Source organism: Phaenicophaeus curvirostris, chromosome 1, assembly GCF_032191515.1.
Source record: "Phaenicophaeus curvirostris isolate KB17595 chromosome 1, BPBGC_Pcur_1.0, whole genome shotgun sequence".
NCBI classification, from domain to species: domain Eukaryota; kingdom Metazoa; phylum Chordata; class Aves; order Cuculiformes; family Cuculidae; genus Phaenicophaeus; species Phaenicophaeus curvirostris.
In genome coordinates, this window is record NC_091392.1 from 187,280,967 (window position 1) to 187,304,688 (window position 23,722).

Genomic DNA, 23,722 nt, shown 5'->3' on the forward strand with positions numbered 1-23,722 from the left:
CAACTGCTCTCCTCACCCCTCCTGGGTCAATGGACAACAAGAAGGGGACCAGGGCAGTATAGCCCCTCCCACTGTAAGAGAAGATCAGGTTTGTGATCACCCGATGAACCAGAACATATATGAGTCTATGAACAAGATGCATCCCAGAATCCAGACGAAACTGGCAGATGTGGTTGCCAAGCTACTCTCCATGACATTTGAAAAGTCATGGCAGTCAGGAAATCGAGTGCACCCTCAGCAAGTTTGCAGATGACATCAAGCCGAGTGGTGCAGTTGTCACACCAGAAGGACAGGATGTCATCCAGAGAGACCTGGACAGGTTGGAGAAGTGGGTCTGTGAGAACCTCATGAAGTTCAACAAGGCGAAGTGCAAGGTCCTATACCTGGCTCGGCACAACCCTCAGTTTCAATACAGGATGGGGGAATGATGTGATTGAGAGAAGGACTTCGGGTGCTGATTGATGAGAAGCTCGACATAATCCAGCAATGCACGCTCGCAGACCAGAAGGCCAACCGTGTCCTGGGCTGCATCAAAAGAAGCACGGCCAGCGGGTTGAGGGAGGTGATTCTGCTTCTCTAGTCCACTCTTGTGAGACGCCACCTGGAGTGCTGTGTCCAGTTCTGGAACCCTCAACATAAGAAGGATATGGAGCTGTTAGAATGGATTCAGAGGAGGGCTACAACGATGATCAGATGGCTGGAGCACCTCTGCTATGAGGACAGGCTGAGAGAGTTGAGGCTGTTCAGCCTGGAGAAGAGAAGGCTCTGAGAAGACCTTATAGTGGCCTTCTAGTACCTCAAGGGGGCCTACAAGAAAGCTGGGGAAGGGCTTTTTACAAAGCCTTGTAGTGATAGGATGACGGGGAATGACTTTAAATTGGAGGGGGGAATATTTAGACTAGACAAAAGGAAGAATTTCTTCACTATGAGTGGGGAGGCACTGGCACAGGTTACCCAGGGAAGCTGTGGCTGCCCCATCCCTTGGGGTGTTCAAGGCCAGGTTGGATGGAGCCTTGGGCAGCCTGATCTAGTGGGAGATGTCCCTGCCTATGGTAGGGAGGTTAGAACTAGATGATCTTTAAGGTCCCTTCCAACCCAAACCATTCTATGATTCTATTACCATTGTCCAGCAAGATAAAGACTGAAAACACCATCTGTTTGTTTAAACCAGAGATAGTCCTACATTCTCCAAGGATACTACTTTTTCAGTGATCCTACTTAAATTGTTGGAAATTTTCCAAGAGGCTGGGAATTCTGTTAAAGTGCTATGGTTCCTGCAGGGAAATAGAGAAACTATCCACAACTCTTCAGTGGAAATGTAGAAGTATCCCATTTTGTTGGATATGCTGACTCTGGCTAACTATCGTCCCACAGCTCAGAAGAGTAATTCCCAGCTCATGCATCAAAACTGAGCCACAGCATATCTCCACTTTGGTCTCCTCATCTCCCAGCTAATGAGCTCTCCAGCAGATAGGTACATATAGCACGACGAGGTACAGATAAGCCTATAGGTGGCACTCTTGGCCTGAGACAACACTGAAGGACCACGAAGGTCTGCCCTTTCCTTAAAGGAGAGAGGCCGTGTTCTGTTAGGAAACCCATTAAAATCATTTAATTCCACAAAGTGCTTTTAGTGAACATCTTTGATTTTATTGTCGACACACTTAAAAACAGAAATCTATGGTCAAAACAATTATTTTTGAGAATACTGAAATACCAAACATTTCACACAGAAGTTTGTTATTGTAACACAAACAGAAATGAGATGTAGAATGCGCTGATGTGCATTATACGTGCTCCAAGTCACAAGTTTAAGAACTGTACCACTACAGAATTGTCACATAGGCTTGGAAAGTGAGCATTTGACTGTTTTTAAGTAACACTTCTGCATTTCTAGTATTATACATTTACTTCATAGCAGTGGATAGAGAACATGACAATTTTGTCTTCAAGGTTTGTTTTGAAAGCACCATGACAACAGACTGTTCAAACTACTTCCTTACAAAGGGAAGTCTATTAGGGGAAGACAAATTATTGCAGCTATGGCTTTTTAGGGGTAACGTTTATTATCATCTATGATAGGTTTGTCAATACACAATAACAATCAAAATCACTATTTCCAGGTAGTTCCTCCTGGAAAGCAAAACCAGCATTGCCCATTTTTCTTTTTACACTAAAGAAAGTGAACTCTCATATTCTATACAAAATGTATGTGCTTGGCCAGGTACTGATCAGCTTTTCCCTTCTTCTAGATTCTGTAAAACTAAACTAACCCAACCACATAAAACTTCTTTACGTTCAGCAGCAAAGAAGTTCTGCCAACTATACACAATAAATAGATTTCTGCTTAATTTAAATATCTTTCCAAGAGAGTGACACGACTAAATGAGTTGTATTGGACAGTGACACCAGTATCACGCTCCATCACCAAGACACTAAGCTTAGTTAGAAGGGGAGAGAGGAATGAAGCAAAGGGAAAGGAATGTCTGTTCTAAAGCAACTGACAGATTGATGTTGCACTTCGCTTTTCTCTTTAAGGTCCCAAAGAAAGACTTTCTAAAGCTATCTCAAGGCTACTTCTCATACAAGAACTCAGTTCAAATTCAATTTTGAACAGCATCTTTTCCTGAAAAACTGAGACATCCCTGCAGTCTGACACTTAATGACATTCCCAGCTTGTAACAACACATACTTGTCACTCTCATCGCTTGCTTGATAGCTTTTGATGCTTATCCTTTGTTGGCTGGTTCCTGTTTCGGTGCCTTGGAGGAGAGTAGCTGACTCTCCTTCGGGACTGAAAGCTGGGTGTATATGGGTGAATTCTGTGTTTCTTTGGTTTTTCCTCTTTCCTGCTTTTGTTTGGCTCAGCATCCTTACTGTCTTCCTTCTGGTCACGTTCTTGGTCTTGTTCTTTTTGAGATGGTAACGTGTTTTTGATGGTATTAATAAGAAATCTTTTATTTGTACCAGCAAGAGGACATTTCAACCTGTAAAGACATTTAAAAGTGATCAAAAGATAGATAAAAACACCCCGAAACAAGTGTGAGATTTTAACTTTAATAAGTTTAAGAAAGGTTTGTGCTATTGGCTTTCCTTGCATGCCACCTAGTGTAAACTCTCAGTACAGAAAGATATGCTCATCTCCATTCTACTTTTATCTTACACTTTATAGGATGAAATTTATTCTACATCAATACAGTGAAAATCCATATAATTTTCATAAGGTAGCATGTGCAGAGGATGACAATTTATTTTAAGGATGACGGTGCTTAACATAGCTATTCAGAACCAAATATTTAATAACATATTCTAAGTCAAAACCAGAATGATTTGCAAGATCATAATCAATTAAAGTCAGCATTATTTAACGAACCGAGATATTCAGAAAGTAAAAGATACACTTGCACAAAGAACCCAAATGACTGTAGCGAGAACACATACACACAAGGCATACCAATTTTAAATTATATCTGGCAATTACTTAACCAGATGTTTTATTTCTTTTTCTTAAACAGAAAGGACACTTATCCAATTCTTCTCCATTGTTTCTGACTTTCTTCTCTTGCAGATTAACATTATTTGCACATATTTACTAAAACTAGCTGATAAATTAAGTACCGTACACCTCATTTATCTTGTTGGTATCAGATATCAGCTGTATTCTACTTATTCCCAATTTATCACCTATTAAACAATGGAATGTGAAAAAACAAGTTTGGGTATATTGCTGCAATAAGCAGAAATAACTCTGAAGACTTTGTTTATAGAGGGAGCCACCATGGTGTTTGTCTTTACAGTATTTTTGAATCTGCATGCCAATGGAGTAGTTACAGGATGACTCTAGAAAAGCAAAGCTGTTGGAGATCACAGTGACATTTACTGAATCAGCTATGGAATCCAAAAATCGTAATACCACAACGTTAAGATCATCCATTCTAATTGAATATTTTGTGCAAGTGCAGAAACTATATTCTATCCATTCAAAAGCCTCTGACACCTCTGAATAATCAGAGGAATCAGAACAAGAAGAAAATTGTAATGAAGATCACATTTAGCATACCTCATGACTTTTAACTGGACATGACATTTACCACGATGTTTTGCTTCAGGTCTGCTTACCAAGCATTACTGAAAATTGTTCTTGTCCTACATCCCCAAAGTCTCACAAGAGTAATTTTAGAAGCATACATTAAGCAGTCAAACAGTTTTATTTCTGCTAGATAATTCTTGACACATTTCTACAGCATAATTAGTTCTAAAGTTTTCTAAACTTTCTGCACCAAAATCTACAAGGTTTTGCTCAAATCCTGGTTAAAAAATACTCTTACAAAGTCTAGGTCTGTATTTAGTATAGCTGGTTTGTAAATTAGGGAGACTGTATTTATCCATTTATTGTATGACTGAGTAAATACAAAAAGCTAACATACGCCAGTAGACTAGGGTTTCCACTTCAAGCTACATCAGCAATTAACATGGTGCTGAATATAAAATCATAGAATAGTTAGGGTTGGAAGGAACCTTAAAGATCATCCAGTTCCAGCCCCCCTGCCATGGGCAGGGACACCTCCCACCAGACCAGGCTGCCCAAGGCCCCATCCAACCTGGCCTTGAACACCTCCAGGAATGGGGCAGCCACAGCTTCCCTGGGCAACCTGTGCCAGTGCTTCACCACTCTCATTGCGAAGAAATTCTTCCTTATATCAAGCCTAAATCTGCCCCTCTCCAATTTATACTCATTGCCCATAGTCTTATCACCACAAGCCTTTGTAAACAGTCCCTCTCTAGCTTGCTTGTAGGCCCCTTTCGGGTACTGGAAGGTCGCTACAAGACCTCCTTGGAGCCTTCTCTTCTCCAGGCTGAACAACCCCAACTCTCTCAGCCCGGGCTCATATGGAAAGTTCTCCAGCCTTCTGATCAACTTTGTAGCCCTCCTCTCGACCCATTCCAACAGCTCCATATCCTTCTTATGTTGAGGATTCCAGAACTGGACACAGTACTCCAGACGAGGCCTCAAAGGAGAGGAATAGAGGGGCATAACTGCCTCCCTCAGCCTGCTGGCCACACCTCTTTTGATGAAGCCCAGGATACGGTTTGGCCTTCTGGGCTGCGAGTGAACATTGCCAGCTCATGGCAAGCTTCTCATTGACCAGCACCCCCAAATCCTTCTCTGCAGGACCGCTCTCAATCACATCATCCCCCATTGTGTACTGAAATGGGGGATTGCCCTGACCCAGATGTAGGGCCTCGCACATCCCATCCTTCCGGTGTGACAACTGCTCCACTCAGCCTGCTGTCATCTGCAAACTTGTTGAGGGTGCACTCAATCTCTCTGTCAATATCATTGATAAAAATATTAAACAGCACCAGTCCCAGTACGGACCCCTGAGGGACACCACTTGTCACAGATCTCCATCTGGACTTGAAGCCATTGACCACTACTCTTTGAATACGACTATCCAACCAATCCCTTATCCACCGTATCACCCACCCATCAAATCCATATCTCTCCAATGTAGAGAGGCGGATGTTGTGGGAGATTGTGTCAAAGGCTTTACAGAAGTCCCGATAGATCACATCCATTAGTTTACCCGTGTCCACTGCTGTGGTTATCCCATCACAGAAAGCCACTAGGTTGGTCATACAGGACTTGCCCCTGGTGAAGCCGTGCTGGCTGCCATTAATCACCTCCATGTCCTCCATGTGCTTTAGCACAGCTTCGAGGAGGATCTGTTCCATGATCTTCCCAGGCACAGAGGTGGGGCTGACATGTCCCATGACCCAGGAGGGTTGAGGAAAGCAGTTATCACTGAAGACTGAGGCAAAATGGTAAAGTACCTCAGCCTTCTTGTCATCTGTTGATGCAAGGTCACCATTCCCAACCATCACTGGGGGATATGTTCTCTTTAACCTTCCTCTTTTAATTGAGGTGCCTGTAGAAGCCCTTCTTGTTAGTCTCTGCTTCCCTTGGCAAGTTCAGCTCCAGCTGTCCTTAGCCTTTCTGATGGCATCCCTACACAACTGGGCAGCGTCCCTATACACACGGCATGGCACAGGTTTAAGTCCTCTGTATGCCTTATGCCAGCTTCAAATTGGTGTACCTCAACATTTCCTACCAACGACGGCAGCTTTCTCTAGGCTGTATTGAGGTAAAACCATTTCACATTTTTCTCCTTCTCTTTTTTTTTTTTTCCTTAAGAGCTAATGCATTGATTAAGCACTAATATATATAGCACCAGAGTGAGACAGTCTGTCCTAAATAGACTCACCTTGCCAACGTATTTATTTCCTTTTGGCACTACAAGTGCTGCCTGAGCTACACTAAGAATGAAAACTGATGAGAAGTGCAGGGCTTCACAGTCAGCTAAGTATGTCATTAGTTTACCATCATACAGTGATAAAAATGAGCCACTGGGCTATCATGGAGCAGCAGCAAGTCAGCGTAGTGAAAAGAAACATCAGTTCTCAGTTTTATCGACTTCAGGCTTCCAACAAAGCAAATTCTGCCTCTTAAGTCTTAAAGAAACAGAGATGTACGGCACATACTACACAGGTACACACAGAAGCTGACAATGTTTACATGTTTCTATGGTATATGTGGAACTGCCAAGATTAAAACTGAACTGTATTAATCCACTGATATCTTTTACAGCATTTCTAATGGTGAGAAAATTGTAGAATGCTTCTACAGAAGACCTCCTTGAAAGCTCACAGCACACCAGAGGCTTGTCTGATCCTGCAACACTCATTTCAGTGACAGCTTTTGCCCTCAACTTAAGTTCTAAAGGGCTGGGAGGCAAGATCAGCCTACGCAAGGTGGAATGCAGTACTGCTGAATAGGGAACAGTGCCACAACAAAGCTTGTAAAAGCTTTTCTGTTTTTTTTTTTAAAAAATAACACATGTTAAAAGAATAGCCAAGTTCCAAACTGAAGCATGCCTGAAGCAGGACTGCAAGAGAGACCAAAGCAAGCACAAAACCTGGAATTCTAGAGCAGTCCCACTGACAACTTCAGTTCTTCAGTTCTGTAGCAAGGTAGTTACCCAGTGAGTAAGGGTACACTTTGTACTTTGCATGCTCCAATAAGCTAAAACAAGGTTTTCTGACCCACAGAACCTCATCCTCCTCCACAGACAAATCCCATACACCCCCAAATCTCTCTGCTATGCAACAATGAAATGTCAATATCACATTTTGAGCAAGAAAAAAAAAAAAATCCATTATTGCAAACACAGGTCAAATTGTAACCCTACTTTTGACATTTTAAGTCAACTTCTGTTCAACAACAGTCTGTCTTTCCAGCCAATAATTATCATCAAGTGTAGCGTAGTTGAGGTGTGCCATACAACTTCTTACCAGCAAAACACATTGACACAATTTAAGACACAAGAGTACAGTGCAGTGTGCCACAGTCTTTTCTCCACTGATTTACTAGACACAAACAGCCTTGGCACAGTCAGTCCCAGCACAGAGTCAATCAGATCTTTCCAGGAACAAAATTTAATTATGCGTGAACTTACAAGTACATTTCTACCACTTTCAAACTGCCATGGAAAATACAGTACTTAACAAAAGAGAGAATGAAAGCAAAAAAAAAAAAAAGGCAGCTAGAGGTTGTTTTGCCAAATCAACTAATCTAAGCTGTTATCCTTTCATAGGGGATCTCACAAAAGAGGATGTGTGGGAGGACACTGCAAGCTTTTACATGTGGCCTTGGCAGCCAGATACAGCTGGCAGGACTTTGGATGGGAACCTGTGCGCTAAGCACAGGATTTTAACATATTTACTTTGCAGCCTCTGTCTGTACCCTGTTTCTCCTCCTCTTCACACTCAAATGAAAGAGATGTAGTGGAATCACACTGCAGTGTTTCTGCACAGTCACACAACACTCATTCAAAGATAAGATGCAGTACAGCATTTTGCAGTTCCAGTGCCCTCACAAACCCTTCAGCCTCATCTTCATTATTTTGTATTCTGCAGTACTTTTGAACAACAGATTTGATATTGAACAGAAAGCTATCTATAGAAATTAAAGCAATCTTAGGATTGCTTTACAAGAAATAGGGTTAAAAATAATTTAATACTTCCAACATTTATATTCTTCTTGCAACACCATCTGCTCTTACAATGCACAGCTGAACAAACCATCCCAAAATATCCTGTTTTCCAGATCTTATTTTAGGTATTTTAGTAAGCAGAGGAGATTACATTCAGTTCAGCTCCAACTCACTCACTATCAGCATCTTTGAAGATAAGACCTACACATTGGAGAAGGAAAAAAAAAGTCGCCTCTAGAACTTGTCCACACAGTAGATTTTGTAGCATTTTAATTGCCTTTCTGCCTTTCTCAATTAAAGCAGAAGGGACCTAACACTGCTACAAGAAGCTTATGAATTATGCATATAGGACCAAGAAATCCACCTAGGGAAGGCTGACCTTTTAGCCTGGTTTTACCTAGACACACAATGGAAATCACAGTGTTTTACAGATTTATTCCAGATGATGAATCAAGGACATATTTATCAGTTTCAAATGTTCTTACACAATTTGTTCACAACTTCCCATCCTAGATGCAGCTGGCCCTTCAAGTGTTAACTTTCAGACAGGTGCTCTGATGTCTTTTCTGATCTCATAAGTTCCAGCACCACACAAGCATTGCTGAGATGTAGCCACAGATTGTGCTCTCTTCTGTTCAGCATTTCTGGGATTAAGGCACCTTCAGAAGAGGATCCTCCCTTCCCTCACATATTTTCTTACTTGTGATTAGCTGACAATGCTTGAACCAGATATGTCATCAGCAGGATCTATAACACGTGGTGGTATAAGGATGTAGGAGACCCTCAACAAGAATCACGATGGCCACAGAGCACATAAAAACAAGGAGCACTGCAGGAACTAGAAACACTGCAGCACTGACAGCAAGCATTTCGAGGATGTCCAAAGGACAAGTCAATACTCAAGGCACAATAATGCATGACCTACAAATACAAGTATCCAGTATTTCTTGGATTAATTTGCCATGGACCTACACATTGCCAATCTAGGCAGTCCTGAGAGCACAGAGGCCAGTAAGCTAGGACTCTGAACCAAATGAGAGCTCATGCAGCCCAACTGCAATACCAACAGTCACTCTGTGTCCAGAGAGTCTCAGATACTATTTCCCTTACCCACTTAAGCTCTTGCCCGATATCACCACCATCCTCCCTGTTCAGGACGAGCCTTTCTACTAGGCAACTAACCACTACAGGTTGCAGCACCTACTCATGTCATCCAGGGCAAACTTGTAAGATAACGTAAGGCTGGAAGAAAATCATAGAATCATAGAATCACCAGGTTGGAAAAGACCCATTGGATCATCGAGTCCAACCATTCTTATCAAACACTAAACCATGGCCCTCAGTGCCTTGTCCACCCATCCCTTAAACACCTCCAGGGAAGGTGAATCAACCACCTCCCTGGGCAGCCTGTTCCAGTGCCCAATCACCCTTTCTGTGAAAAATTTTTTCTTTATGTTCAGCCTGAACCTCCCCTGGCAGAGCTTGAGGCCATTCCCTCTCGTCCTGTCCCCTGTCACTTGGGAGAAGAGGCCAGCAACCTCCTCTCCACAACTTCCTTTTAGGTAGTTGCAGAGAGCAATGAGGTCTCCCCTCAGCCTCCTCTTCTCCAGGCTAAACAACCCCAGCTCTCTCAGTTGTTCCTCATAAGGCCTGTTCTCCAGCCCTTTCACCAGCTTCGTTGCTCTTCTCTGGACTCGCTCCAAAGCCTCAACATCCTTCTTGTGGTGAGGGGCCCAGAACTGAACACAGTATTCAAGGAGCAGTCTCACCAGTGCCGAGTATAGAGGGAGAATAACCTCCCTGGACCTGCTGGTCACAGCGTGACCAGCAGCACTGGAAGAAAATACTAGCACTGCTGTCCTACATTTCAAGGGTGAATCTTTGTATCACAGACTGCAGGCTAAAGGATGACTGCTTGGTACGTTTTTTTCTATAGTTCTCAGCTATACTAACTTGAATTCTTGCAATTTAAGCTCAAACAGCAGCTGGCTATCCATCTAACTCAAGGAGACAGCAAGAAGTTGGGTAGAGGTGCTTGGGGAAGTTCTTCCAGCAGTGCACTTGAGCTATGGAGAACTAATTGCTCTGGACAATAATGGAGAGTGGCTTCAACTTGAAAGCAGTCTCAGAACAGTGATCAGAACCTTGCTGGCTAATGTTCTGCTGTCATCAACACCCACCAGGAGACATTACTCCTTTGTAACTGTATGCACAATACAGTTCCCCAGGAATGCCACTTCCCCACACCCCTCCCTCTAACCAGTTCTGGAGTCAAATGCCACTGACTTTAGAAATGTATTTCCCAGTACTCTACAGCTGCTGGAGAGCAATATAAACTAGAAACAGTAAAGTATGAGCAGTAGCAGCCTCTGCTTCTCCTTAGCCAAAGGCAGATGGCAGAACAAACCTTTTCTTCATAGGCCGAGTTGCTTCAACTACCCAGCACCAACGCAGGACTGAGGGCGTTACACTAGATGTCTTCAGGGTTTGTGCACCTCTTCTCCAGGACTTCTCTGACAAAGGGCTGAGGAAATCCCAGAAGTCCTCATAAAACATACCTGCAAGTATTTTGAGTTTGGCAAGCAAGGAAGGTTTTGTGTTTTACCTGTTAAGACTGTGCTGGACAAGCTGGTGATGATGATGTTTCTTTGTTTCTACCAGTTATGCTTTCCTGGATTTTGGTCTGCTAATATACATTGTCATGACCTAAATTTCTGCTCATTTCATTTGGAATCCACAAAGTTCAGAGCAGCAGTTACCTTCCTCTCTGTAGTTTACAGTTGCAAGGTTATATATCAGTCCTGGATCTAATCTCTGAAGTCCTTCAGGATCTACTGTAACATCAATTATATGGCATTTTGCTGGAATGTGATACTCAATGGAGCATAGTTAAGTTTCCTTCCAAATATCTTACAGTTTATCTCATCTTCCATGTATAAATGCAACACCTAGTTGCTGGCTAGCTCAGGAGGACCAAAACTGTACCCATTGGGCATAAAAAATATTGAAGGGAACAGAGCAGTGCCAGCTTCCAGCTGCTGTTGTCTCTTGCACTTGCAGAGCTAGACACCTGAGACTTATTGGGAGTCTACCTATGGGGGTTTTACACCTTCTTTATAACCACACACACCAGCTGTATGGCAGCAGATTTGTGACAAATGGGATTATTACCAGTCATTCTAAGGATAAATTCAGAGAAGGAAAAATCCCAGGAGAAGCATCATATACAAACCAATCACCTTTGAGTGCAGGATATTCTGAGTTACAGACTGCCCAAAGCTTAAATAGAACCTTGAAAAAGTACTGCTATTTTCTTGTACTTTTTTTTCCTCCATTTCCTAGGCACTGGCTATTGGCCACTGATGGAGAGACAGCACTGAAGAGATGGATACTTTGTTTGAACCTGTATGACTATTCTCATGTTCCTCTGCAGTTGAAAGGTTCCTTACTTCAACAGTCTCAGTTCAGGATATCACCATGCCAATCCTACATCAACAGCCTTCCTCTGCCTGAAGTCATCTTAACAATCCTTAACCTTCTCCTACACTTTTATACAACCCTGGCCTAGCCACCCACTATTTCAGCTCTAGTGGAATCTGCAGCTGTTCTGAAACAGGCTATCCCCTCCTCTGGCAGATCTGGGGCATGAGGCTTTAGCAAACTGCGTGCCACCCTGAGCTGATCATCATAGGCACCTGCGCAGGACCACTACTCTCTTACCAACAAGGACTGAGTAGTTGGAGCCAGGAGTAGAAGCCTATACACATTCCTGGCAGGTATTCCAGACTGCACAAGTCACAGCAAAGTTGCACAGGGACACTTGGTTACCTCCCAACAGAAATCCTTAGTCTCCATACCTGCAATTAACTTGCAAATTCACAGTAACTGGATGCACGCAATACCTCACAGTGGTAATTATCTGCATTGTTTTCCCTGGCCATTCGGCAAGGCTGACAGGGTAAAAGCAAGCTATATTAGTAAAGCTATACCCACTCTAGGAGATTAAACCAATTTAACTATTTTAACATAAAGGATACAAGTTGCATCCCTAGCAGAAATACTGGGTAAAATATAAAAAAAACCAAACACCAAACTTGTTTAGAAAATATAAAGGATTAAGTTTTTTTCAGCAAGACACTGTTTTAATCTCTTCAGAACTACTAAAACAAACATAGCCAAGAAATCAGCTAAGAACTTCCTTAACAGCAGAGACTTATCTTGTACTACTGTCGGCGGAGGAAGCCAAACTGTATCTACAAATGAGTTTAAAGCAGTCAACTGGTGCACTGCTTGCACGAACATCCCTAGATCTGACAGCCTCTTACCAAAGCCATATACATTATCTTAAGATGAAGGGCTCTTCTCACTATGCTACTTCTTCAATTACAATTACATGCATTACATGCCATGATAATCTAGCTGTAAACACTAAAATACTACATTAAGGAATAATTTACACATGGATTCTCTACTAGTGGATTTTTTTTTTTTAACGGTTTAGGTTTCTTTGTCAGGCTATGAATTCTTTTAATTTAAACAGAATCTAACCCTGTAATACCTGGCCAGTATGTAAGCACACACACACTGAAGCTACCCAGTATTTTAAAGATTCGTGAGGTTCCAAACCAAACTCTGGAATTCCATCTATTATAAGGGAACGCTATGAAAAAAGCTAGTCCCAGTTTTCCAATTGCTTTGACTTTATCACGTTCAGTCAAGCAATTCCATGCAGGTAGAATTTACTTCAAATTCCTTCTTATCTGGACTCAAATTCTTGCCCAGTAAATACCTGGATGAAGACAAATCATTTAAACATGAAACAAATTAAAAGGTAGAGACTTCTGTTATACATTAAATGTCAAATTTACTTTGGCATAGGTCATAGCATTCATGTCCTCTTGACACAACTTACCAACCCATAGCTCCCATCGTTTCAGCCCTGGTTCTCCCACGTTTTGCCTCTTTAAGTAGCTCTTCCACAGCCTTCCTAAATATGAAGAAAACAAAGAAGTTACCATTTGTGGAACACAAGAACTCGCCACTTAGTGCACTTACATAAATACAGTGGAGAGCTTCTTCACTGTAATGAATTTAGCAATAAAGAGGCTACCAAAATCACCCTGACTTTCTTAAGATAATTCAGATTCCTATGCTCCAAGATTAAAAGAAACATTTGACATATTAAAAGCAACTAAAGCCATTGCAAATACACTGCAACATGGAGAGTAGAAATAAAGTGTGTGAAACTGGTGTGCCACGCTGAGAAGCACAGTCCCTATCACTTCAATTTGGAAATGCTCTTCCTTGCTGTCCCTTCACTGAAGTTCTTCCTAAAGTCCTTCAACCACAACAGACCTATTTCGAACACAGTAAAATTTGACACTAGTAAAATAGCAAGCAGCCAAATGACAGTAAAATCACTGCAACTACCATCTGTCAAACTGCACTATCTTTGTGTAACAGTGGAAACAAAGAGCTCATCTTTGACTGTGATCCACCACCACCACCCAAAATGACCAATCTTTACATTATAAGCATCTTCTAGAACAAACTGGCCAGACTAACACTAAAGCAGTTAAATAACTATGATCGTGTAAAAAGTCACTGGAGTGTAAATTATAAAATTTATAGACAACTCCTGCAATGTCAGCCTTTAAGTTCTCTTTGTGAATTAATCTCCACCTCAAATAAAACTTAAGTAACTGCTCTACCAGACATGGTTGAAGCTAATGGGGAAAACCAATGAATGGATAACGTGAGCCATTTATTATATAAACAGAATGCATAAACTAACAACTCAGTTAACTGCAAGCAACTACACATGGAGAAGGAGAAGAGAAGAGAAGAAGAGAAGAGAGAAGAGAAGAGAAGAGAAGAGAAGAGAAGAGAAGAGAAGAGAAGAGAAGAGAGAGAAGAGAAGAGAAGAGAAGAGAAGAGAAGAGAAGAGAAGAGAAGAGAAGAGAAGAGAAGAGAAGAGAAGAGAAGAGAAGAGAGAGAGAGAAGAGAAGAGAAGAGAAGAGAAAGAGAAGAGAAGAGAAGAGAAGAGAAGAGAAGAGAAGAGAAGAGAAGAGAAGAGAAGAGAAGAGAAGAGAAGAGAAGGCAAAACAGAAAAGGAAAGCTAAGCACCTGTCTGTATTACCCAGTACAGAAAGCTAAGCATTAACAACACTGACATGGGTAAGCCTGAGAAACTGAAGGTAGGAGGTGATAAGGAGAGTATTTGTTGTTTAGCTCTCACAGCTAAGATGTGCCAGAATGGCTGCTGGCACTTGGACTAGGTGAGCAACATAATCATCATCTTGATAGTACAAGTGTATGTGTGTGCAGACTGTGCAGAAAAGGTAACTGCCAGACTTCACCTCAGACTTCAAGGAAGTCACGTCCCAACATATTGTCAGGGTATTATAAGCATAACAGGATTTTGCTGCTTTGCCACACATTAAAAAAACCCTGAGTATAAATTTTTTTGTCAAGACAAAACTGAGACCAGATAAATCAAGAGTCATCACCTAAGAGCGGAGGCAGGTCTGAGAAGAAAAGCAAGCAATTTACAAGGCAGGTCTACATGAGGATCTAACAAGTTAATGCTGGGCTTTGGGCATCTAACAGAGGTTATTACCAGTTAAAGTCTACATAGAAAGCACAAGAGGTCCTAGCTTTAAATGCATGCGCTGCATGTGCATAACAGGGAATGAAAATAAGTCATACAGAATTTCCTTCAGAGAAAACGTTATGCAGCTATACAGCAGCCTACCCCTGTCAGTCCAGACCTAACCTCCTTCAGTTTGTTGCAGTCTTAACATCAGCCTCTAACGGCTCTCTTTGCATTCGTATTCATGGATTCATTCCTTCATTAGATAGGCTGTTGACATTTTATAAATACAGACACTCTTTTTCTTCCGTCTGTATTGCTTTTGGGCATACTTTGGTTTCCCCTGGCAACAGAAAAGTAATTGGTGCAAAATGAGTACAAGTGTAATGCACACCAGGGTGTAGCTACTCTTTCTACAGTTACTCTGCAGTTCTACTTGAATATATATTTCATACTTTATACTTACAATCAGCTATCATGGAACTACTACTTCACTTTACAGTAATTTTCAGCCAGCAACACTTCGGCTAAAGATTCTTAAACCAGTCACAGAATCAGTGACAAGTTCTCAAACCACACGTAAATCATCCTTGATCAATTTATATATATACACATTATTCATTTGTTTCAAGGGGAAACCATTTCATCCAGAAAAAGCCAAGATCTGTACCAGTCAGAAATGCAAGTATTCACTGGTCACAACTTTTCCCTGAAGGACTTTGCGAAGGAAAACTTCCACAGAAGCAATAGGAGAGAAATGCACCAAAACCTGCAATATTGCTTTCCTGTGCAATAGCCTACTAATGGCACATTGGCTTAAAGCTCCTCACAGAAGTCTCTTTTCCTCTTATCTAAGAGGAAAATCTGAGTAGCAGCTGGTCTTGGCATACTAAAAATTCTTTTTTTTTGAGAATACACTAGACAGTGAGGACGCATTGTGTATCCAGTAATATCACAGGCATTCATGGATTTGCCCAGGTAAGCTGTCACCTCTTTGAGTTACTTGCACTTACACGACAAACAGCGTCAGCAACTTCACCAGCTACTGCTGACTTCTCAGGCAGGAGCAAGAGGGTGTGTGGGACAGCCACTCCCCAAGAACAAAAAAACCCCACAAACAGGTAAGAAACACAGGCTCCACCACTGGAAAGCAGAACACGGGTCTCTATGAAATTGTGGCAAAACTTATCTTTACTCCAGACTCAGACTTCGCTATCTGTGCAGCCTGAGCTAGTTAATAGTGGTGACAGCAGGAACACATGGCCTTTTTAAAAGCTTGTTCTGAGATTTCAAAATGTCAAACGAGTGGAAAGAAAATTAAAAAAGTGTCTGACTTGTACTTACCACAGTTATCAAACTTAGTGATTCTGTTTTGAGAAATCTGACTAGAAGGCAGACTAAAAGCCTGTCATTAGTATTGTAATTTAAAATCTGCCATTATTTCACACTTAAAATAATAAACCAAAGTATTCTGAGCGGCAAAGCACTAAAACCACATATTTTAAACCACATATTTTAAACAGCTACAGTTCAGTTTTAGAGGAAACATCACAATACATTCAGATAGTGATACCAGTTCCATTAACTTTGACATTATAAGCCATTAAGTGTTTGAGACTACATTTTTGCTTTGGTTATATCGAAGATCAGACTTGCTTGACATCCCTCTTAGAAGCCTTGTAAGCCAACACCTTCCTTTCTTATCAAACATTGCTTCCTAATATTGCTCTTTCAACATCAGTCTTGTTCACTGCACCTTTACAAAGCCCTTTTGACTTGCACAGACAAATGAAAAAAATACTCAGATCCTCTTTGAAATAATCCATTTTCACTCACTGAACTCCTATACTTTACACAAGTAAGACAAACGCTTAGAAGTTATGCAAACAAGATTTTTACATTTGCTTTTAGAGGTCTCTTGGGACTCCACATTCCTTGTTCTCTTCATTTTTACAGCTTGGTTACAATACAAACAGTCCTGTGGTTGCCAGCTTCGACTCCAAGAGCAGGAACATGAGCAAAGGGAATGCAGCACACAACTTCCACGTGAGAACCTCCCAAACACTGGGGGATTGATAGGAGGAAAAATTATGGACAGGGGCACATTTAAGAACACTGTCATCATTCTGGCTTCTCTTATTGCAAGCACCACTTAAAACTTGCTGTAGCAATCCTTTTTGAGCAATAAATCTTGGCTGCAGAATTATAAGAACATGAAGGTACATGCAGCAATGTTTTTATATTCAAGAGTATGGTCCAGGACCTATTTACATTTCTGAGGGATTAGACTTTTTGCTCTGTATTCCAAGGTTACAGATAAAGCTCCCATTGCATAAATCCTACCAACGTGCATCACAAACACATGCACATAAAGAATGGGAGAATGTTAAAGGCTCCAAAGTCAGGCAACACCAGAGATATTTTCTATTCCTCACCCAGGGAAACAGCTTCATCATTTTTTCCTGCAAGATCAAATAGATAAGATTGAAAAATGAGCTACCGGTAATAAATAGGTACGTCTGATACAGTTACAGAAATGAAAACACCGTATCATTACAGAGACCACCCAAAGTGTTTGATTATAGACTGCTCTGTCAAGAGAGCATACATCATGCTGGATCTGACAGATGAGAGAGGTGGGGCAGTCGCAGCTCCATGCCCAGGTCCAACTAGTAGCAAGGCTGAGTATCTACGCTCTGGCTCCCCAGTACCTGATCCCACTCTGGTCTTCCACTTGGAGATGTAGACACACACATGGGTTTTGCCTTTGAGGAACCCCTGACCTGCAGCCTCTCCAGCAACTGAGCAGGACTCCATGCTGCCTCTGACAAGCTCTTAGAGATGCTTACTCACCTGCCAGCTCCCACCTTATTCACAGACTCACTAGATGATCCAACTTGATCTTCACTAGCAGCCACATACTGCCTCATACACCCACACTTGCTCCAGTGCTTCAGAGAAGATAAATGGGTCCCTAATCTCAGTCCAGTGGCTGACACTTGGTTTTATGTTCCTGGTTGCTGGCAGCCAGACCTCCAGCCCAGGGTCACAGCCCAGCTGCTGGCATCCAGACTCACACTTGTTCCAGTTGCTGGCACCAACAACACACAGTCACTCTGATCCATGGTTTGATTCTAGTTGCTAGCACTAAGATGTACATCTTCTCCCCTCAAATTAGTCCCTCATCCAAGAAAAAATCAGAAAGAAATTTAACAGGAAGACAGGACAGACTGCGCTGATGAGGCACCGGGCATGGCCAGAGAAGTATACCAACAAGCAGCCCATTCACACGTGAACAGACCTTTTTATCACCTTATTTCTCTATTTTCAAACTTCTGCTACTTCTCAAATCTCATGAACCTACCCCCTTCCCCCTCTTTGGTTCCTTCCCCTACACAACACGTAATAAGCGTTACGCAGTCTCAAAATGCTCTTCTCCTGCATCCCACAATGAGCCCCACAGCCCTATGCAGCAACACCCTTAAGTCCAGAAGGTGCTCCTGCACTGACTCATCTTAATGGGTGTTGTGCCTGGAGGCTGAGGCTGCCTCCTGGGACCAGCCCTGGGAGGGGCCCAGAGAAGGTGTTCATTCCTCCGTCCTCACTGTGGGTTCCCACCTGCCACTGCACCCCTGTGCTTGTGGTGGGCAGAGAGATGGACCTTCAATGGATCAGTGGCTCCTGGGATGGGCCTGAGAGAAGCCAGGACTGGGCACTAATTGGGCTCCCCCATTCACCATGGTCTCCCTTTAGTCCTCTGTGGGTGTGTCTGGGAGCATTTGGAGCATAACTAACAATCTCTGTGTCGTCTCCACCCACGCCATCATCTCACTAAAGATCCCAATGAGAACTCTACTTAAAATATATCTAATGGAATTGTTTCACAGCATCCAATCAGCTACAAAATTACACCTAGAGCAGGATAGCAGCATTCATATTCAACATCTCCCAGAGACAGAGAAGGGACAGCTTTATCAAACACATATTTGTGCAAGACATTCACAGCTTGCAGTTTATACCACTACTATTCAAGACCAAAGGCCAGGCTGCTCATCTGCTGCAATCTCCAAAATCATGCTTAAAGCTGCCTCCTAAAGCACTCTAGATCCTGACAGCAAGCTGCAAGCCCAGGAACAAAAGCAGCAAGCTTTTAAATCCATCTTCTCCAAGTAGTTTTATGCTGACTATACACCTTATTTTTAACCATGCATGGGTCTGGAAATAGAAGTGGATGTTGATATTCTGATTACATCTGAATAATTAATATTAAGACCTTCAGTGAAGTAAAGAACTGAAGATACTGCCTTCCTCAGTAAATGAATAGTAATGAAGGCCAGTGTTATTTATAATTAACTCCTGTGAGTTGGTTTGTCCTATCTGCTCATGCTTACTTAGAAAACGGATGAAAAAGAATGCAAAGAAAAACATCTAAGCCAGAAGATTAAGAGAAAGAATGAAAAAAAAGGCACAAATACGCCATAAACTTCCTAATGTTTGTTCAAAGACAAAGACACTCCACATCAGGCATGTGAACACTCTCATTCTTTGTTGATCAGGGTTTGTACTCTTATTTAAATATTCTATTTGTCAGTCCCATGAGTGCTATTTGCAGCACATTTCAGTACTGATATTCTCATCAGCTTGAGTAGTGAACACACCATTTAAAACACCATCTTCAGCTTTCAGACTACTTTTCTTTTTTGCCCTGAGTACAGGAAAGAACAACATACTGAATCCTGACACTTCAATTAAAAAGAGTATTAAGGACTATCAATTAATTTTTCCAAGGCACAGAGCTTGCAAGTTAAAAAGTGTAATTGGGATGACTGTGCAGAAAAAATATTAGACTTGATTCTTAACTACATGCCTCTTCTTACAGAATCATAGCTTCCCTTGTAATTCAGCACAGTGTCTCCTTAGGAAACATTTCATTCCAAGTAAACCATGCTCCAAATAACCTTGGTTGGTACACTTCAAATAAGGTATGGTACCCAAGGTCGTGAAATATTTACAGCTGTTGAAAGACAGGACAGATTAACTGACATCATCCACCTGGACTTCTGCAAAGCATTTGACACTGTCCCGCACAACATTCTTGTCTCTAATTTGGACAGATACAGATCTGACAGATGGACCATCCAAAGAATAAAGAATTGGCTGTATGGTTGCACTCAAAGAGCTGTGGTTAACTGCTCAATGTCCAAGTGGAGACGGGTGACAAGTGACATTCTGCAGGGGTTGATATTTGTTTAAAGTCTTTGTCGGAGACATGGACAGTGGGACTGAGGGCACGCTCAGCAAATTTTCTAACAACACCAAACTGTGTGGTGCAGTCAACACGCCAGAGGTAAGGGATGGCATCCAGAGGGACCTTGACAGGCTTGATAGGTGAACCCGTGTGAATCTCATGAAGTTCATCAAGGCCAAGTGCAAGGTCCTGCATCTGGGTCAGGGCAACCCCGAGCACAAATACAGACTGGGTGGAGAATGGATTGAGAGTAGGCCTGAAGAGAAGGATTTGGTGGTGTTGATTGATAAGAAGCTCAACATGAGCCAGCCATGTGCACTTGCAGGCCAGAAAGCAAACTGTATCCTGGGCTGCATCAAAAGAAGCGTGGCCATCAGGTCAAGGGAGGCAATTCGCCCCCTCTATGCTACTCTCATGAGACCTCATCTGGAGTCCCATGTCCAGCTCTGGAGTTCTCTGCACAGGAAGGACACAGATCTGTTACTACAAGTCCAGAGGAGGGCCATGAATATTAGATTCGAGGGCTGGAGCACCTCCCATATGAGGACAGGCTGAGAGACTAGGGGTTGTTCAGCCTGGAGAAGAGAAGGCTCCAGGGAGACCTTATGCATAAAAGGAGGCCTACAGGAAAGCTGGAGAGAGGTTCTTTATGGGGGAGTGCAGGGATAGGACAAGAGGTAACTGTTTTAAGCTGGAAAAGGGGAGATTTAGATTACATATTAGGAAGAATTTTTTTTACTGTGAAGGTGGTGAGGCACTGGCACAGGTTGCCCAGAAAAGTCGTGGATGCCCCATGCCTGGAGATGTTCAAGACCACGCTGGATGAGGCTTTCAGCAACCTGATCCAGTGGGAGCTGTCCCTGCCCATCACAGAGGGGTTGGAACTAGATGATCTTTAAGGTCCTTCAAACCCAAACCATTCTATGATTCTGTGATTACAGAAGGATTTGGGCACACTGTATAACAAAGTTAACTTCCTTTATATTCCCAGAGAAATGATGTATTTTCTGTGCTTCCAAACACACAGAATCACCATGAATGACTATTTAGGAAGGAGAAGGGGAAGAAAATATTTTTAGGCAGGGACGAAAATGGTGACCTCTTTAATATTCCAAAGGATAGTTAGTTGAAATAAACTAGGAAAAGCATACATATGTGCTTGCAGGGGAAACATGAAACAGTTCCTAGTAGCTGATTTGTTACTTTCTTTTTCTACTCACTCTTGGCTCATATATTCACAATACCATCAACTACATAGTAACAAAATTTGGCATAGATTTTACTTAGAAGCTTTTAAAGTTTTAAAATCCAGAGTACACAAAGGTCTCTAACTTGCAAGTTAGTATTCAGTTTTGATATCAGCTATCACTTCCTATTAAAGTCATAAACCCGGCATATGCAAGGTCAAGCAAGAGCCAGACACAGTAAAACTGAAAAATAATAGCAGGAGAACGTGGTAGTAAGGACAAAATAGAACAAGCAAGACAAAGAGGCCTCTTCTTAAATAATAACAATAAAAAATAGGACAACCGACTTGTCTTAACAGATCACTGTTTGGAATGCTGGAACACAAAATTTGCTTCAGACCTTGAAAAAACATGCACAAACCCAGTTACACTTATTTTTGCCCCGTGGTAAATTAAATAAAAGCTACACATACAAAAACCTTAAGATGTTATTTAAGACTTTTGCATTGCAAGACAAGCCTGAATTAAAGAGACAAGCTACTGAAAATACTCCAAATAAACCCATTTTTTAAAAAACACTAAAAATCCACCTAAGCCAGTTAATACTGTGGCTACATAACAGAAATGCCATTATTTGTATGATAAAGCCATATTATAAAGAGCCTAAAATTATAAACCCTAACTACCACTGCTGTACTACTCTCAGGAGAGGACGATCAACAGGTCATTGAATGTGAAACTAAGGAGTAATGTCTGTAAATCAAAGGAAAAAGGATGGCTGGTACTAGACTCTTGAAGATGGTATGGGGAAGTATATTTAGAGTAAGAAATAGCCAATGACAACGTCTAAATGCAGACAGCATGAACTGAATTCAGGGTGCTACTACCAAAAGGAGCTGTTACAGAAGCTGAGGGTATGAAAAACTAGCTAATGATAGATGGATCCAGGAGACAGTGATAATCATCAGGACACAGTAGTGTACTTAAAATGTGTTCAGATCTGATTAAACACCTATGGAGGTGAACAGTAGCATGGACTGAAGACACCTCCCAGCTAAAACGTATCACGTACCCCTCTTAAGAAATACCAAGCTCCATCCTCATCATCTACCTCATCACAAAAAAGGAACAGCAAATGCCAATTCAGATTGAAGCTGCGGGGCAGGGTAAGGCACTGAATCTGGTTCCTGTGAAGGACAGAATCAGAAGGAGAGTGAAGCAGCCAGCTATAGCCATTGAGCAAGTGACTATGCCCTGAGGCGTCCAGGATGGCAACAGCAGTCAGAAGGCAGACAACATGGCAGAACAGTGACACATGGTTTCAGCTTCCTATGGACAATAAAGATTCAAGTTTGGAATAGCATTAGCACAAACATTTATGCATATATAGAAAGAAGCTTTAATTATTAAACTGGTGATCCAAGAGCAGAAGTAGCTTACCAAGAATTAAAGGCCTCTTAGAAAGCATTACACTCTCTAGTCTTTCCAACCCCCAGTGCTACTGCTTTTGTCCTATTTAAAATACTTCCCAAGCAGAAGCAAGTTAAGAAACAAGTTATTTTCTGTAAGCACGCTCAGATATGGTTTCTTAAACGTTAAGTGAGAGAACAGCTCAGACAGCTTATGGGCATTACTTCACTGTAATATTTTTTTTAATCAGCCACAAAAAAGGGCAGTTACTCACCAACAAGCTTGCAAAAAAAAAAAAAATTCAGTAAGTACAAATAGGACAGTCGCCTCAAAAATTTGTGATGTAAGCATCTAGAGTCTATTCCTAAAGCAAAAATAAGAGAAGTCTGCAGTGACTGACCATCCAAATACATAAATCTGCATTTTAATCCTCAGTGTTTGCTTTGGAAGCCTGTAACTCAGCAAACACAGGCAGGTGAACCCTCTGGTCCCAACAAAATGTGAAGCAGAAAGCGATTTTATTTTTTAACAGAATAATCGCCAAGCACTTTGTTCCATACCGTACAGGGAACAGGGCAATTTGAACAATTAGTCCACTCGCTGCCGCGCCTCCAGCACTGAACCCAAACTTGCAACAACAGGAGTTTAACGTCGTTTTTCTTTTAATTCCCCTAAGAGCCCCTCATCACCGAATTAGAACCCGGGAGGGACCAGCCGCCTCACGCTTTTCAACCCCGCTTCTAGACGCTGCCAGCACGCGTCACAGGAAGAGCTACTGCTTATTATTACTATTATTATTTTTATTTTCCTCCCGGCCGCGGATTTCCCCCATTCCACAGGACGAATTTATCCATTTCCCATCGCCCCCCCACCCCGAGGGCTCCGCGCCCCCCGGGCTCGGCAGAGCCGGCCCCGCTGCCCCCGGGGGCCCCCGCGCCGCGGCCTCCCCGCACCCACCTCTCCAGCTCCGGGTCCTCCTCCATGTCGCCGCCGCCGCCGCCCCGAGCTCAGGCCCCGTCCCGCAGGCCGCGAGGACCCCGGCGGGGCGGGGCCGGGGCGGGGCGAGCGGAGCCCCCGCCCGCCGGGCCCCGCGCGGCTCCCCCGGAGGGTCCCGGGGCACTGCTGGGGAGCCGGCCTCCTCCTCCTCCTTCTCCTCTTCCTTCTCCTCCTTCTCCTCCTCCTCCTTCTCCGCCAGGCGAGCGGCGCGGGGCCGGCCCCCGCCCGGCCGCGC

The 23,722-nt window shown here is 42.6% G+C and overlaps 2 protein-coding genes across 2 annotated transcripts in view; one reads left to right on the forward strand and one right to left on the reverse strand.

Moving 5' to 3' along the window:
• Positions 1-23,722, forward strand: part of MTIF3 (mitochondrial translational initiation factor 3) — a 280,029-nt gene that overhangs the window by 151,073 nt on the left and 105,234 nt on the right. The gene's annotated exons all lie outside the window — the stretch shown is intronic.
• On the reverse strand, positions 1,633-23,568 carry POLR1D (RNA polymerase I and III subunit D). Its single transcript, XM_069882711.1, has 3 exons — positions 23,449-23,568; positions 12,967-13,041; positions 1,633-2,987 (listed from the first exon to the last, which is right to left on the reverse strand). Exons 1-3 carry the CDS (start codon positions 23,472-23,474, stop codon positions 2,702-2,704), a joined length of 387 nt encoding a protein of 128 aa, XP_069738812.1. The 5' UTR covers positions 23,475-23,568; the 3' UTR covers positions 1,633-2,701.

Excerpts from the sequence above, each read along its gene's own strand:
- POLR1D (XM_069882711.1), bottom strand. The coding sequence starts at position 23,474 with ATGGAGGAGGACCCGGAGCTGGAGAG. Across the intron at positions 13,042-23,448 it reads GAGGACCCGGAGCTGGAGAG|GAAGGCTGTGGAAGAGCTAC; the intron begins GTGGGTGCGGGG and ends CTTCATATTTAG. Across the intron at positions 2,988-12,966 it reads ACGATGGGAGCTATGGGTTG|GTTGAAATGTCCTCTTGCTG; the intron begins GTAAGTTGTGTC and ends ATGTCTTTACAG.